Source organism: Bufo bufo, chromosome 4 (genome assembly GCF_905171765.1).
Source record: "Bufo bufo chromosome 4, aBufBuf1.1, whole genome shotgun sequence".
NCBI classification, from domain to species: Eukaryota; Metazoa; Chordata; class Amphibia; order Anura; family Bufonidae; genus Bufo; species Bufo bufo.
In genome coordinates this window covers 323,907,475-323,925,274 of record NC_053392.1, presented here as the reverse complement: position 1 = coordinate 323,925,274, position 17,800 = coordinate 323,907,475, and the positions used below count along the sequence as shown (strand labels likewise).

Here is a 17,800-nt window from a genome sequence, read left to right as displayed (position 1 = left end):
CATTCTCCCCCCGCTGGTATTAATAAAGGCCCATAGCGGGCAGTGGATCTGCCGAAGTTATGAAGAGAACCAGGCCTCTCCATAACTTTGGCGTATCCAGCGCCAGTTGTAAATGTAAGACTGCTTCCTAGCGGTCTTACATTTAGACCATTTTCTACGCTTAAAACCGATGTGGAAAATAGTGAATGAGACGGGCCTACCAGCCCATCCCCTTCCACACCATGCCCACAATTTTAGACTTGGCGTGAGCTGGGTGAAGTTGCAGATAGTGGCACAACTAACAGTTTCGTCGCCAGCTACGCCTGAAATACACCTAATATAGGCATACTGTATTTCAGTGTAGTAAATGACCCCCAAAGTTTTTTTTATGAAGGAACAGTGTTTGTAAATAATTAATTGTTACAGCATATGCAGTTTGTGTATTACCCTATAAGATAGTTGAATGGTCCTTAGCACGCATGCTTGAGAAAGTGGGCTTGGTTTCCGAAACGTCTCAGGTGATGTGCAAGGAGTTACAGCAGTTGTCTGTAAAGTAGCGCGTGGGAATAATTTTGTGCATTTTCTGGCACCACTGACTGCATGAAGCAGCTTATTGGTTTTCTTGTGTTTTAATACTGAAAAAAACAAAACCATTTTTTTTTGTGTGTACGGAGCTGTGTTGGGGCTTTTTTTTTATTACAAATCATATTTATTTTTTGTTGCTTAGACTAATTATTATTTTTATTATATACTTTTATTTTCATATACCAACCATTAAGATTCTAATTTCCATTTGTCTGACGCAGTTGAGAGAATGAAAGTAGAAAACCGATTGAATACTATGAAGCCCCTCTTCCTTTGAAATTAAGAAAGTATTACTTTTTTTTTTTGTAATCTACAGAGTATATGTTTTAGACTAAACATTTTTCACCTTAATGATATTAACATCAAAATATGTTACAGTGAAATCTCTCCACAGGATATCTGGTCTGGGTACGGGGTGGTCTTCTCAAAGAGGTCATCTTTGGGGGAGGGTTAACGCCTGTAGATTTTTACGCATTGTTGCAGTTTATTGACACTATGCTTGTTTTCTTAACTGTATTTTTAGCTTATCAAATATTTTCCCGGTTTCATTTTAGGAGTTACAAGTTGCTGCGAAATCCTATTTTTCATCCTATGGATCACTGAATAAGAAAGAGATGGTTTTACCTCGTCTCACAGGAGCGCTGCGCTCCTTTTCAAATGTCACCAGACAAGATGATTACAGGGGAGACTCGACAGACTTGATGGTAAAATGTTTTATCCAAGATGCCAAGTGTCAAACATTCAGAATGACTCATGATAGTAAAATGCTTTATATTTTGTGGTAACTGGTGGTTAAGGCTGTTGTGCCAGCATTCGCACAAACTGCACTTTGTAAATGTAAAACCACCATAACGTCCCCAATGTGTGTTTGATCCAATTGCTGTACCTGAGTGCTGTATTCCATGCACTGCAGTTAGAATCCATGGCAATATAGTTTCTGGGATTCTTACTGACTAAGAAGCTCCAAAAGACAATATTGCATATGGACTACAGTGTATACAATCTATGTTTAAGAGACCTCAGCTTAAGGGCTCATGCACACGACTGTATGTATTTAGCGGTCCGCAAAAAATACGGATGACGTCCATGTGCATTCTGTATTTTTTTTTTTTTTTAATAGTGTTTATTTAACATTTTTGCATTTAATACAACACTCCCTGAGGGAGAACAAAGAAGAATAATCTTCCATGAAACATGCACTCACATCGGCAAGTCCATCATTAACCTGTATCTTGACCATAAAAGACATATAAATGACTATAATACAAGGTATCACTGTTGTCACTAAGTTGCTTCTAGAGCTCACTCATACACAAACACTCACACAAACATACAATGGGTGATACATTCGCCATCGTCAATGACTTCAAGTCGTACCCTCAGCCTGGACCCAAAGGCCCCAGATATTATCAAATCGATTAGTCAATCCCCTTGCCTCGTATGTCAATTTATACATTTGCAGGTCATTATTTATAAGGGTTACCCATTGGCTCACTGTAGGACACTTGGGCGGTTTCCAGTTCAGAAGTATATTCTTCCTCCCATAGAACATCAACAATCTTAACAGTATTCTATTATATTTGGAAGGAGTAACTTCAGAAACTAAACCTAGTAAGCATATTACTGGATTACAGATCCCTGGGAGCCCCAACTTAACATTAATAAAGTTACAAATTCCTTTCCAATATGTCTTCATCACCGGGCAGAGCCACACCATATGGAAGAAAGAGCCCCTCACCTCCCCACATCTATCACATCCTGGATTCGGCAACTGCCGCATCTGATAGAGGCGCAGTGGGGTCAAGTACACTCTGTGCATCCATTTCGCTTGAATGAGCTGATCTCTCGCACTTATAACTGACGTCCTCCATCTCAGACGCCACTCCTCCAAATGAGAATCTTCCAACTCGGGAATATCCTCAGCCCATTTAACAAAGGATCGTCTAATAGGAGATTCTTGCATTTTAACAATTTCAGCATAAAAGGAAGAAATAGGTTTACATGGGACTTTCCTCCTGGCTACTGACTCTAGTGGGCCGCACTCTAAATTCAAGGATAGGGCTTTAAATTGTTTCTCACAGGCATGTCTCAGTTGGAGGAAGCGGTAAAAGCTCGTCTGGGGCAGCTGGAACTCCGCTCGCAGGCTCTCAAAGGAGCGGAAGCTCCCTTCATGAAACAATTGTGTCAGATATTTAAGGCCCTTCCTAGGCCAGAATTCAAAATCGGAAAGGTGCAAGAGCTCTGGAAGGAGCTTGTTACGCCATAGTGGAATATAAGGGGACCAGGTATCCCCCTCCAAATCCTCCGTATGTATCTCCACAAACCTCACCCAAGCCTCGCTAACTGTCATCATAGAGTCCGTATAAATCCCAGGACCTATGGGTCTTCCCCTCCTGTATACCAGATTAGTTAAAGCTTCATATGATCCAACCAGCGCCGCCTCTAATACCACCGCAGGGTTATTGGCATCTGCCCTAATCCACCAAGATGCATACATTAGGCGCGTAGCTATGTAATAAATATACATATCTGGAAGCTGCAAACCCCCCTGTACATAGGAGGCCTTCAGCGTCTTTCTCGCCAGTCTAGGGGACCGATGGAGCCACAGGAAACGGGACAAGGTTCTATCCAAAATATCAAAGTGGGACTTAGGGATCCTTACTGGCGCCGCTCTATAAATATACAGAAGTTTGGGTAGCAACACCATCTTAACAATGTTAATTCTTCCCACCAGTGTCAGCGGAAGATTTTCCCAGGCCTCCAGCTTACGCGTGACATATTCCATGGTAGGCCTCAAGTTCAATTGACAAAACCGTCTAGGGTCCCTATGAATATGTATCCCTAGGTAAAGAAAGCTATCCACTACTCTCAGGGGGGTGCATTCTGTATTTTGCGGAATGGAACAACTGGCCCCTAATAGAACAGTACTATCTTTGTCCGTGATGCAGACAATAATGCAGACAATAATAGGACATGTTCTATATTTTTGTGGAACGGCCATACAGAAACATAATGCACACAGAGTAACTTTAGTTTTTTTTGCAGACCCGTTGAAATGAATGGTTCCGCTTACGGTCTGCAAGAAAAACGGAACAGACACGGAAAAAAAATACGTTTGTGTGCATGAGCCCTAAAAGGAATGTTTCATCAGAAAATGAGTCTACTTTCACACTGCCGTTTTGGTTTCCGTTTGTGAGATCCGTTCAGGGATCTCACAAGCGGTCCAAAACGGATCAGTTTTGCCCTTAATGCAATCTGAATGGAAGGATGAAAGGATCCGCTCAGAATGCATCAGTTTGGCTCTGTTCCGCTTTGGAGGTGGACACCAAAATGCTGCTTGCTGAGTTTTGATGTCCGTCTGACGAAACTGAGCCAAACGGATCCGACCTGACACACAATGTAAGGCCGATTGCACACAACCGTATGGCTTTTTCAGTGTTTTGTGGTCCGCAAAATACTGATCCGCAAAAAATACAGATGACATCTGTGTGCATTCCGTTTTTTGCAGAATGGAACATCTGGCCCCTAATAGAACAGGGGCCAGATGTTACAGATGTGCTAGCGGCAATCTAGCAGCCAATGTCCTCAGCTCTATACCCAAAACCAGGTGACAGGTTCCCTTTAAGTCAATGGGGACAGATCCGTTTTCACTGACACAATCTGGCACAATAGAAAACGGATCCGTCCCCCATTGACTTTCAATGGTGTTCAAGACGGATCTGTCTTGGCTATGTTAAAGATAATACAAACGGATCCGTTCTGAACGGATGCAGACGGTTGTATTATCTGAACTGATGTGTTTGTGCAGATCCATGAGGGATCGGCACTAAACGCGAGTGTGAAAGTAGCCTGACCTACTGTTTTAAATCGGCTTTTTATATAAAGCACATTTTTTAATGAATTTCTGGCCATGTTTTTTCTTGTCAATATCTATATTAAAAATATTTCTAAAATCCTGCTTCTTTTCTGCACTGCCCAAAGGCTTCCTGGTCTGTACATTTTCAGCAGTCATCTCATTATCACTTGATCCAGGAATACAATGAAAGATAACACTTCTGCTACAGCTTATCTACTCCTAGGCAATTGCTTCTGTGTATAGCATGTCTCGGAATCTCCCATAGAAGTCAATTAATATATTCAGTGTATTGTGACCTACGGTCCATGTAAGGCAAGTTAATTGCCCCTGTAATCATGTACAGAAAGTAGGATGAAAAAAAAAACTACAATCAGGAAGTAAAATATATTATAATAAGGGAATATTTCGATCTATCTGCTTTTAACTAGTTTCAGAAGTAAGACATAAACTTACACAGGGGGCAGTAATCTGGTGCACGGGTAGCTCTCCAGCAGTGTAGTGAATCCGCACAAAGTTGCCCAACGCTCTGAAAAAAAAAAGTCACTTCTGTACTCCAAACTATTAAAATTTACTCCAGGGGCATATTACATAACTGTCAATGTGTTTCGATCAACAAATCTTACTCATGACACCATGACGTCATGAGTAAGCGTTGTTGATTGAACCCTGTTCACAGCTATGTAATATGCCCCTGGGGTGAATTTTAATTGTTTGGAGTACAGAAGTGACAGTTTTATTTCAGAGTGTTGGGCAACTTTGTGCGGATTCACTACACTGCTGAAGTGCTACACATTCTCGCTCGGTCTCTCGCTCATCTATTTCATTGCTCTCATTAAGGCCTCATGCACTTGACCGTGTCCGTATTGCAGTCCTCAACCCACGAATCTACAAAATATGGACACCTTCCTTCTGCCCGCCACATTTTTCTCTCTCCAATCACCAGAAATGGCTGTCCTTGTTTGCAATACGGTTTTATAATTTGCCTAACAGATGTGGACAACACACGGATGAATATGTCTGCTGCCCGTTTTTTTTTTTTGTTTTTTTTGCTGACCCATAGAAATAAATGGGTTTTTGTGCAATCTGCAAAATGTGTGGTTGAACACAATGCAAAATATGGTCATGTGCACTGCAGTGCCATGCAAGAACACTGAAAGGGGTTGGCCACTATATAGTGGGAGGTAGGGTAAAAGAGTTTCCTAATAAATCCGAATGGTAATGTTTTTATAATGAGCCCTGCCCCCTCAGCCACTTCGTCCATGGCTGCCCGCGACATGGAGGAGCTTTAAAGAAAGCTCGTCCATGGCTTTATTCTAACTGCACAGGCGCTGCTTTTCCTAATAAGAGCAGCGCATGCCCAGTCTGCCCCTGCCACTGACGTGCTCCCTGCTCCGACTTTGTCTCAACACCCGGCTTATTCTTCCAGAGTTCGGAGCGGTAAGAAAAGTAAGAGCGCGTCTGAGCCCCGACACACTCTTACTTTTCTTCCCGCTCCGAACTCTGACAGGAATAAGCAGGTTGTAGAGACAGAGTCGGAACAGGGAGCGCGCCAGTGGCAGGGGCAGACTGGGGATGCGTGCTCTTATTAGGAAAAGTAGCGCTTGTGCAGTTAGAATAAAGCCCATGGATGAGCTTTCTCTAAAGCTTCTCCATGTCGCGTGCAGCCATGGACGAACTCCCACTATATAGTGGCCAACCCCTTTAATTAAAAACATGCACTTATTAGGTATCAGTGTACTGATAATGACTGATGCAATGAAGTTACAGGTGTATCTATTCTTATTTGGTCTCTTGATCAACAGTGGTGCATTAAATACTCTTTCACTGGCTTTTCAACGTTTTATAGAGATACGGACATGCACGGCTAGATTGCCGCTAGCATGTCCGCAATATATCTGTCCTATAGGGCTGTGTGGTTTTAATTTCTTTAAAAAATGATTTTATAGATATCTAAATGAGTGTTGAATGTGTCCAAGGGGCTGCACTAACCTTCCTTGTGCCCAGCCACGCCCGCCTGTGAAGGAGCCCAGCACCGCCTATGTCTCCTCCTTTCATCAATGATAGATAGCCGTAATCTCGCGAAACGCGAGCTCGCGCATGCGCAGTGCCGGTATAGTGTTCCTTCCCTGTGCTGGCATCAGCTTCAGGGATAGAACTGCGCATGTGCGAGCTATCTATCGTTGATGAAAGGAGGAGACATAGGCGGTGCTGGTCTCCTTCACAGGCGGGCGTGGCTGGGCACAAGGAAGGTTCGTACAGCCCCTTGGACACATTCAACACTCATTTACATATCTATAAAATCATTTTTTAAAGAAATTAAAAGCACACAGCCCTATAGGACACATATATTGCGGACATGCTAGCGGCGATCTAGCCGTGCATGTCCGTATCTCTATAGCCCCAAACCTGGTGACAGAATCCCTTTAAGAATGGTTGCATCTGTATGCCATCTATTAACGTTAATGGTAAACGCTGTCCAAAAAAGTTCAACTTGCCCCTCTAGCTACTTTTCCATAAATAGAAAGAAATAAAAAAAAAAGTTATGGCTGATAAAAAGGAGGAAAACAGAAAAATAGCCTTGTCCCTTAATGCGGTACTCCCCTTTAACAGTGGAGATGCCAGTCTTATGCAGGGGCCAGAGGTGATTGGGATTACAGTCGAGCTGATTGTGCTGTTTCCGTAACTCTCGTAGAAGAGAATGGGAGCCGTGTTTCACTACTACTTGTAAATTCCATTCACTTCTCTAGGAGTTATGGAAAAGATGGGTGTTCCGATATCGGCCATAAATGACTGATATGGGAATGTACCTAATAGTTTCCGAATTGGCTTCTCCTTAGGTGGTTAATTGGTTTATTTCCACTGTATACCAATGAATGTTAATGACTCCTGTAACCTTTTTTTCAACTTTGGTGCTGTTTTCATTTTTACTGATGCCAAGCTTCTAGGTTGGCCAGCCTCCTGCCCTTATCTAGATGGCATTCCCATTCATAAGATGGCTGCCAAGGAAGCGTCATGTGGTTAAACATGTGATTGGGTCTTCTCCATTGAAATACATTGTGATATGCGAATGTATTTTATACATTCCTTGAAGGAAAGAAAGGCAACATACATGTCATTACCACAGAACTACTGGCTAGGAAGCCAACAGTCTACTGTATTGAACAGTTTACGCAAAAGACAAACACAATGAAAACAACAAAGTTTTATTTTATTTTTTTATCAAGTGGCTGGATAGTAGCAGCAGACATAAAAATCAAGAACAGGAACTTTACCAGTTCAAAAATGGTGGTGCTGCTGCTGCCTTCTCCTGTGTGTGCTGATCTTCTGCTGAAGATAGGTCAGTGGGAGGATCCAGGAAGGGGCATTTATTCTAAAACATGATTTCCCTAGTAGAATCCCATAGTCATGTTTAAAGTTTAAGCTAACTATCTGAGTTTACAAGTTTTTATAGCCTTAGATGAATGACAGTAGTTTTTCAAATGGTTTACAGCTTCAGTCTTGAACTATTGACTATCCATTCCCTTCACTTATACAAGTGTCTCTAGTCCTGCAAAAAACATATTTACTTAATCAGTTATCAGTGAGAGGCTAGGTTAACCATGGGCGTTGCTTTCCCTGTAACAGCGGAACACAACACAAGGAAAAGTATTGCCGCTCCTTAACTGTGCGGTTGCATGCCATATAGTGAAGCATATGGAAAGCATGCTTCTTCACAGTCACTTAACGTGTTCGTTTTGCGGTAACGTGACGCACTGTATGCATTGGCTTTTAAGGCCTCTTTCACATGGGCGTCATGTTTTTTGCCCGGATAAGATGCGGGTGCGTTGCGGGAAAATGCGTGATTTTTTTCCGCGCGAGTGCAAAACATTATAATGAGTTTTGCACGCGCGTGAGAAAAATCGGCATGTTTGGTACCCAAACTTCTTCACAGAAGTTCGGGTTTGGGTTAGGTGTTCTGTAGATTGTATTATTTTCCCTTATAACATGGTTATAAGGGAAAATAATAGCATTCTTAATACAGAATGCATAGTACAATAGGGCTGGAGGGGTTAAAAAAAAAAAAAAAAAAAAAAAAAATTTTTTTTGTTACTCACCTTTAATCCACTCGATCGCGCAGCCGGCATCTCTTCTGTCTTCTTCTTTGCTGTGCACAGGAATAGGACCTTTGATGACGTCACTGTGCTCATCACATGGTCCAATCACATGGTTCATCACCATGGTGAGGTACCATGTGATTGGATCATGTGATGTGACGTCACCACAGGTCCTTAGCCGGCAGCTCAACATTACAGAAGAAGACAGAGATCCGCAACTACGCGATCAAGTGGAGTCGGTGAGTTAATTATATATATTTTTTAAACCCCTCCAGCCCTATTGTACTATGCATTCTGTATTCAGAATGCTATTATTTTCCCTTATAAGCATGTTATAAGGGAAAATAATACAGATCGGGTCCCCAGCCCGATCGTCACCTAGCAACCATCCGTGAAAATCGCACTGCATCCGCACTTGCTTGCGGATGCTTGCGATTTTGACGCAGTCCCATTCACTTCTATAGGGCCTGTGTTGCGTGAAAAACGCAGAATATAGAGCATGCCACAATTTTCATGCAACGCACAAATGATGCGTGAAAATCACCGCTCATGTGCACAGCCGCATAGAAATGAATGGGTCAGGATTCATTGCGGGTGCAATGCGTTCAACTCACACATTGCACCCGCGCGGAATACTCGCCCGTGTGAAAGGGGCTTTTTTCTTACAGTAGAGAAGTAATTAATTAGAACTTTTTGTGAATTGGGACATTTAAACTTGCTTTTTTTATTTTTTATTCCAATTTGAATTTAGTAGGAGTCGGCGTCGGTTCATTTTTGCCGACTCCGACTCCAGGTACCCAAAATTTCCTCCGACTCCTCAACTCCGACTCCACAGCCCTGCATATGCACAGGTCTTGGACATCAGGAACCCACTGTGCACTGTGTTTCAGTGGAGAAGGCATGATGACGTATTCGTTCACATGCCCCTCATTCTGCAGCCATCATGGATGGGAGTGCGATCCACACCGGACAGAAGGTTAGTTGAGCTAGGAAATTTGGATTCAGTAATGAGGGAAACCGTGCCGCCACTGAAAAAAGGATATACAAGTCTGTGCCATTTAAAGGTGTATTAGACTGGCAGATAGACTGCCAAAATATCGCTAACAAGCGATGATCTGGCAGTGCAATACTGCCATTGATTTCCTGATGAAGGAGCAAATGCGCATTCATCGGTCAATCCCAATCTTTCAACAAGTTTAAAATTTAGTTTGCCAGCGGCAGATCGTGGTATCTAATCACGATCTGCTGCCAGCAAACGATGATTCAGTATGGGGACAAGCGATGGCATTAGCGATGACTCCTTCCCATACTGAGGAGGAGATCGCTCCATGTTAGAACTTCCTTCCTGACAATCGCCTGCATAATCTCTGTCTAATATAACCTTTAGTCACCATTAATGCTCATTGGTAAACAGTACCAATAGAGTGGCCTTATCCACACCATAGTAAAGCGGATTTGATGGCAAAATTTGAAATCCACAGCAAACCCATAAGTCCCTAAAGATTTCTGATATTCTTCCCATTTGCATGCATTGTGCAGGAGTTTGTGGCAGAATCTGTAGAGCAGTTTTCCCCCATTTTGGCCATTATAAAATTAATGACAATCACGTGGCTTCTTGTTTTATATCAAGAATTTTGTTTTTCTGCAAAATTTGGTGATCTTTTAGACTTGAGCTAAGAGGGAGAAAACTAATCTTTCTGCGTTTGCTAATAATCTGTAACACTTATTATTATGTTCTTCATTTCTCTTTTGGACGTTTAGTTTTGACGTTCTTTCAGATACGTTTCCCCTAACCATACTGCATTAATTTTACAGAACAAAAGATCGAAGTTGCGTGAGCAAGTTTTGGAGTCTGACCTTACTTGGAAGAAAATAACTCAATTTGTCACTGGCATTGTGGACAAGGAGCATGAAGCAATAAACGAGGGCCTAAAAGAAATATTACAGGCTGCAAAACAGATCGGTAAATTACTTTTTGTTAAAGACAAATTCTTTGAAATTCATGATGTGCTGTGAATTCAACTTGGTAATTTTTCACCTGGCTAGTCAGAGAAGAGGAGCACCTCACTTGATTGTTGTGCCGCGAGTGAATTTCAATCTACTGATCCTTGGTTCAATAATTCAGTCTTAAATATTTACATAAGGGTGACTATGGGGGTTGTAATTCTCCCAGGTTGTCATTTTTATTGTGGTGCTCATGATTTGGAGTGAAAGGTTTAAGCTATTACAGGGGAGATAGCAGGCATTTATTTAGAGGCCGTTTAAATCAAACACATGTAATATGCCAAAACTATAGTTTTTTTTTTCTTCTTTCTTACAGTTGGAACGGACCATGGACAAGAAGCAATCGAAAGTGGAGCTGTGTTCCTTTTCAAGACTTTCTATGATAAGGATTTTGTCAGCCAAGAAGCAACCAAAGCTATCAAACAGATGTTTGGCCCGTTTCCATCGACATGTGCAACCGCAGCTTGTGATTCCACCTATAAAATTGTATCGTTATTGTCTGATGAACAGCTAAAGAAACTTGCACTGATGTTTCAGCAAGACACAGTTGAAGAAATGGCGTCTTTTGGGAGGAATGTGAAATTCTCTCTCGAAATGTATGAACTAGAGGAGACTGAAGACCTGCCATTAAATGGTGAATTGGAGACGAATGATCACATCAGCTTGAGCTTCTCAAAACTTGGCCCCAAAGACTGCTTTCTAGACACATCCAAACCAAATCAAAAAGTCGGCAACAGTGACGATGATGGCTATTTTCTCTATGATGAAGTAGAAAAATATGTCTTCCAGAGTTTACAGACTTCTGTTGGAGGTCCTACGGTTGAAGACTTGTGCAGCACTATATTCGAGATGTTGGCCTCCTCCAAGAGCAACGATGCGCTTCAGAATGAGGTTTGTGAATCTCTTGTGCATTTGGATGTGTAAGATCTTTCTCCCTTTTCTGTACTTTTTCTGTACTTTCCCACTAGAACCTTAAATTGAGTTACGTTTTCAGAATTTATTAGGGGATTGTTTAAAGGGATCCATCAACATGAAACTGCAGTCCAATCTACACTCAGTGTGTGTAATCTTTTAATTTAACCCCTTAAAAGGGTATTGTGGTTATGGCTACTTTCACATTTGCGGCAGAGTGATCCGACAGGCAGTTCCGTCGCAAAACTTATGCCAACTTGATGGCATATGTAAGACTGATTAGGATCCTGATCCGTCTTACAAATGCATTGAAATGCCAGATCCGTCTTTCCGGTGTCATCCGGAAAAACAGATCTGTCATTTATTTTTTTCAATTTTTTTTCGGCCTGCGCAGACTAGAAGGACTGATCCGGCATTCCAGTATTTTGAATGCCGGATCCGGCACTAATACCTTGCTATGAAAAAAAATGCCGGATGTGGCATTCAGACAAGTGTTCAGTTTTTTTGGCCGGAGATAAAACCGTAGCATGCTGCGGTATTATCTCCGTCCTGAAAAGTCAAAAAGACTGAACTGAAGACATCCTGATGCATCGTGAACAGATTGCTCTCCATTCAGAATGCAAGGGGATAACACTCATAAGTTCTTTTCTGGTATAGAGCCCCTAGGACGGAACTCAGTGCCGGAAAAGAAAAACGCTAGTGTGAAAGTACCCTAAGTTATCCCCTATCCACGTGAAGTCATGGAGGCGGTCCTATCATAGATTGACAGCTATCTCTAAATGCTCACCCATAGGCCCCTTTTACACGAGCGAGTTTACCGCGCAGGTGCAGTGTGTGACATGAACGCATAGCACCCGCACTGAACCCTGACCCATTCATTTCAGTGGGTCTGTGTACATGAGCGTTTTTTTCCCCACGCATCAGTTCTGCGTTGCGTGGAAAACGCAGCATGTTCTATATTCTGCGTTTTTCACGCAGCCCTGGCCCCATCGAAGTGAATGGAGCTTTAGTGAAAAACGCATTGCATCCGCAAGCAAGGGTGGATGTAATGCGTTTTTCACTGATGGTTGCTAAGAGATGTTGTTTGTAAACCTTCAGTTTTTTATCACGCGCGTGGAAAACGCATCAAAACACACAACACCCGCGCAGAAAAAAATGAACAACTGAACGCAATAGCAGACAAAACTGACTGAACTTGCTTACAAAATGGTGCGAGTTTCACTGAACACATCCTGACCTAATCCATCACGCTCTTGTGAAAGAGGCCATAGAGGGAATGTTGTCAAGGACTGCCTCCTTGACTTCAAAGCCAAGAATAGGCAGGAATTTAAATGAATGACTTTTACTGAATCTTTTCCCATAAAACTCTATATTAATCTGCTCAGCTCTTCCCGCTCTATAACATGCTGCCTGTAGCTATCATTGCATTTTCATGATGATAAGACCCATAACTTGTTTACTTTTCCATTCACCACAGCTTTATGAGGGCTAATTTTTTGCGGGACAAGTTGTATTTTGTTTTAATGGCACCATTTTAAGGGGTTGTCTCATCTAAGGGTACTTTCACATTTGCGGCAGAGGATTCCGGCAGGCAGTTCCGTCGCCGCAACTGCCTGCCGGTTCCGGCAATCCGGACGCAGACGGATGCGGATCCGTCTGACAAATGCATTGAAATACCGGATCCGTCTCTCCGGAAAAACTGATCCGGTATTTATATATTTTCACAGATTTAAAGGTCTGCGCATGAGCGGACCGGAAGAACTGATCCGTCAATGCTGCAATTTTAATACTAATAGATTTCAATGGAAATTAATGCAGGACCCGGCCTTCCGGCAAGTGTTCAGGATTTTTGGCCGGAGAGAAAAATACAGCATGCTGCGGTATTTTCTCCGGCCGTAAAACGTAAGAGGGACTGAACTGATGCATCCTGAATGGAATGCTCTCCATTCAAAATGCATTAGAATAAAACTGATCAGTTTTTTTTCTGGTATAGAGCCCCTGTGACGGAACTCAATACCGGAAAAGAAAAAACGCCTGTGTGAAATTACCCTAAGACATTAGTGGTATATTGCTAGGAACAGGGGCCCTCAAAGTAAACGGGAGAGGAACTTGCAAGAGATTTCACCCTTCATTCATCTCTGTGGCAGTTCCGAAAATAGCCTAGGGTTGGCTCGACTGTTTCCGGCAGTCCCTTAGAAATGAATGGAGAGGTGGTTGTGCATGTGCAATGTGTTCACCGTTCACTTCTATGGGACTTCTGGAAACAGCCAAGAGCACTCGTTCAGCTATTTTTGGAACTCCCACAGAAGTGAGTAGAGAGCATGCTATGTGTGCGCCGTGCAATCTCATTCACTTTGGGGGCTGCATTTTAGAAATAGTAATATGCCACTAATGTCTCAGATGACACAATCTGTTTAGTTTACCATATCTTTTATTGAAAAAAAGTTTGTTATTGAAATAAAAATACATTTCCGCCATGGTGTTCATTATACACTAAAATTGACATGAAGAGCTCATTCTATGGCTCAGTCCAAATCAGACATAACAGATTTATATAGTTTTCATTATGCTTTGCTACATAAAAAAACAAACTAAAAAAAATCCTTTGGGGGAAATTTAGGCTACTTTCACACTAGCGTTCGGGGCTCCGCTTGTGAGTTCAGTTTGAAGGCTCTCACAAGCGGCCCCGAACGGATCCGTCCAGCCCTAATGCATTCTGAGTGGATGCCGATCCGCTCAGAATGCATCAGTTTGGCACCGTTTGTCCTCCGCTCCGCTCAGCAGGCGGACACCTGAACGCAGCTTGCAGCGTTCGGGTGTCCGCCTGGCTGTGCGGAGGCAAACGGATCCGTCCAGACTTACAATGTAAGTCAATGGGGACGGATCCGTTTGAAGTTGACACAATATGGCTCAATTTTCAAACGGATCCGTCCCCCATTGACTTTCAATGTAAAGTCAAAACGGATCCGTTTGCATTATCATGAACAAAAAAAAAAAATATATATTTTTTTTTTGTTCATGGTAATGCAAACGGATCCGTTCTGAACGGATCTAAGCGTTTGCATTATAGGAGCGGATCCGTCTGTGCAGATACCAGACGGATCCGCACCTAACGCAGGTGTGAAAGTAGCCTTAAATTTTAATTTTTTTCTTTGCATTGCCTTATCTCCTTGCATTGCCATAACTTTGTTTTTGTCTGTGTGAGGACTTGCTTTTTTGCAGGTTGAGCTGTGTTTTTTATTGATACATACAACTTTTTCATTACTTTTTATGATTTTTTTTTTTTGGCTGGGCAAAGGGACCAGAAAATGGCACATCACACATTTTGTTTTTAATTTCGCATAGATTTTCAGTTTTTTCATTACAGCAAGGAAATATTCTGCAGCTGGTACTCGTCACTTATGGAGTGAGATCAGCTCATGATTCCACTCCGTACACCTCTCGCGATCCACTGACTTACAATTACGTCAGGAGGCGCAGAGAGGTTAAACTTCTGCTCTTTCTGTGCTTAGGAGTCAAGGGGGTGGTTATACTTAGTAGTCTACTTCATTTTTTTTTCTTTTTTGCAGCCCATATGCGAAACCATTTACCTCAATGGGGCGGGAAAAAAATAGACGCATACCGTGCCTGCATGGCCATTCTGCAAAAAAATAAATAAAATAGAACATGTCCTATTATTCGCATTACGGGCAAGGATAAGACTGTTCCAGTAGGGGCCATTCGTTCCGTTTCGCAAAATGTGGAATGCACATGGCCGGTATCTATGTTTTGCACACTGCAAAACATCCAACGGTCATGTGCATGAGCCCTTAATCATATAATCCAGTCTTCATGAACACACTGAAAAACTGCAGGTGATACTTCTTCACAGCACTGTAGGGTTCACCATTTCAGATGAGCCATATTGTGTAATGTGCAGTATGGCTCACCTGTAATGGGCAATCCTACAGTGCTGTGAAGAAGTATCACCTGCGGTTAAATTATACCAGTTAAAAGGGGCTGTCCGTACTGCTGGCCTAACCCTGTATAGTATGTAAGGCAGTCTTCTTGGGTGATAATCCAGCCTTTTCAAGCGGTGTTAGGGAACCACACATGGTTACGGCATCACGACCATGCCGTGTGGTCGGCTGCATCATGCACTTCCTAACCGGATCATGACCACGACATGACAGCGCTGTGTGGTCGTACTCTTAAAGTTCATTACTCCATTTGCATATTTAGAAAAACCAGCAGCTCCCGCTGATGCAGAAAACTGGGTTAGAGGAGGGAAGGGGAAGTGGGAGACAACCGAGACATGACAGGACATACTGGTCATCTAAAGGGTGCTGGCTGAAAGACTGTCGCCAAATGTTTACGATGGTGGCATAGCCATGTCAGTGGCAGGGAATATTTGGTTTAGATGACCTAATATAGCCCATTGAGGCAAGGGGGATGTTAGTAGATATCTTAGTGAAAATGATCTGACTTGTAGCCAAAAGGTTTTAATAATGGGGCCGTCACAAGCAATGGAACAACGGTGGCAGGAATTGGCTGTTATAGTATAGCTTCTTGATTTTCTTTTTTTTAACCTTTTCCACTACCTATCTAAAAAAAATGTATCCCATTGTACAACAACTAGCCTTGAACAGTCAAATTACTTCAATTGGCTCCAGGGTCAGTGGGTACCAGGAGAGGATGAATCTCATTCCAGACCTTGTTGAAGGTGTGGTGTCAAGGAGGTGTCACGATCTTGTTGCTTTGTGTCGTGACACGTTTGCCGTGCTTGCTGGATGCCAGGGGCAACGTGTCGTTTATGCAGCATGTGTGTGCACTGGTTCCTTCTCTATCTGGTGCTGGAGGGGTTAACTACCTGGCTGGCTGTGGCCACTTGGTTTATATTGCATGTGGCCCGTAGGCTGGAGTCAGTTGTCCTCCAGCCTTTGTTGGTGCTGGAGCTTTGCTCATGTCCGGCTTATTCCTTTCTTTTTAAATCTCTTTTTATTGCATTAGAAAATAACACAAGAAACAGGGGATTACATCTGATATTCCATAGCCATACAATGTAGGAAAGAACGTCACGCAGGGCGTAAATGCATAGTACAGACCGTAAATTACTTTTAGAACAGTCAATGACATATTTGCATTGCTAAACTGGTTGTTGGTAGCCTAGTGATGGAATAAAATACAGTAAACGTAAAATCGCCTGCATTTGTGCTAAAATGCTTATGAAAGCAATATGAACGTTTTTAATTTTTTAATTTGACACAACCTGTATATAAAAGCTAGAGATTGTGCCTAGAAGTTGTAAGTAAACATAAAGAACCAATTAGATAAGGAGGGGTGGGGGGAGAAAAAGGGAAGAGAGGGATGGGAAAGTGGGGGTATGGTCAATGTGCGTCCTGATACATAAATATAGAGGCTACACTTCATATAATATTTCCCTTAAGACTGGGTTACTGTTTCCTCTGCCCGGAAGCTCCTAAAAATCTTCCATGGGTGCCAGATAATATCAAATTTAGTATGACTGTGAATCTCCCAATGGGATATTTCTTATAATCTGTAAATTTGATCCACTTTGGCAATCCATTCAGCAATGGACGGTTGTTTGGTTGACTTCCATTACGTTGGTAAGATCAATCTGGCAGCTGCTATCAGAGGGCGGAGGAGAAGCTTAATATTACTTGGGATTTCCTCGGGCAATAGGAGCAGCAGGAAAACCTCTGGGGTTTATTCTAGTGATATAACACAAACTCTCTAAATAATTACCAGAAAGGGGAAACTTTGCTACATGTTCACCACATATGAAAGTAGGATCCCGGGTCTGACTTGCATTTCCAACATATGTCGGGGTATGAGGTATCTATTTTATGTATTCTTGCTGGGGTCATGTACCACCTAGTAAGAATTTGAAACCATTTTCTTGAGTGCGTACACATCTTGAAGTGACATTAAGTGACTTCAGAAGCAGTTTGAGTTGGTTCTCATTAAACTTTGTAGGTCAGATTCCCAAGCTTTAATAAATGAGAGGTCCAGCGGATTCAGTATATGCTGCGTTAAGAGGTAAAAGAAAGAGAGTGTTTTTTTGGGAGGTTCATTTTGATGGGTCATGGATTCAAAACGAGTCAAGGGTCTATTTAGGTCTTCTGTTTTAATAAGATTTTTAAGGGTGCATAGGAGCGTGGAGTAAGATAGAAAGTTAATTGAAGGCATATTTAGAAGAGTCTTAGCTTCCTCCATGGTTGGTAAAAGCCCTTGAGAGAGAAGTGAGTGCATAGGTGAGGTAGCAGTGGTTAATTGACATGTGTCAGAGTTGGCTATATCTCTAACCTGTAGCAGAGGGGTATTTTTTGGTACAAATGTATGTATATTGTTGTGATGTTGCCATATGTTC

The 17,800-nt window shown here is 42.3% G+C and overlaps 1 protein-coding gene across 1 annotated transcript in view; it reads left to right on the top strand.

Annotated features, from left to right (window-relative positions):
- Nucleotides 1–17,800, top strand: part of ASCC3 (activating signal cointegrator 1 complex subunit 3) — a 742,201-nt gene that overhangs the window by 22,233 nt on the left and 702,168 nt on the right. The window contains exons 2-4 of the mRNA XM_040428803.1: nt 1,119–1,268; nt 10,330–10,477; nt 10,835–11,409. Of these exons, the coding sequence (XP_040284737.1) occupies nt 1,179–1,268; nt 10,330–10,477; nt 10,835–11,409 (813 nt within the window). The 5' untranslated portion in view covers nt 1,119–1,178. The remainder of the gene's footprint in view (nt 1–1,118; nt 1,269–10,329; nt 10,478–10,834; nt 11,410–17,800) is intronic.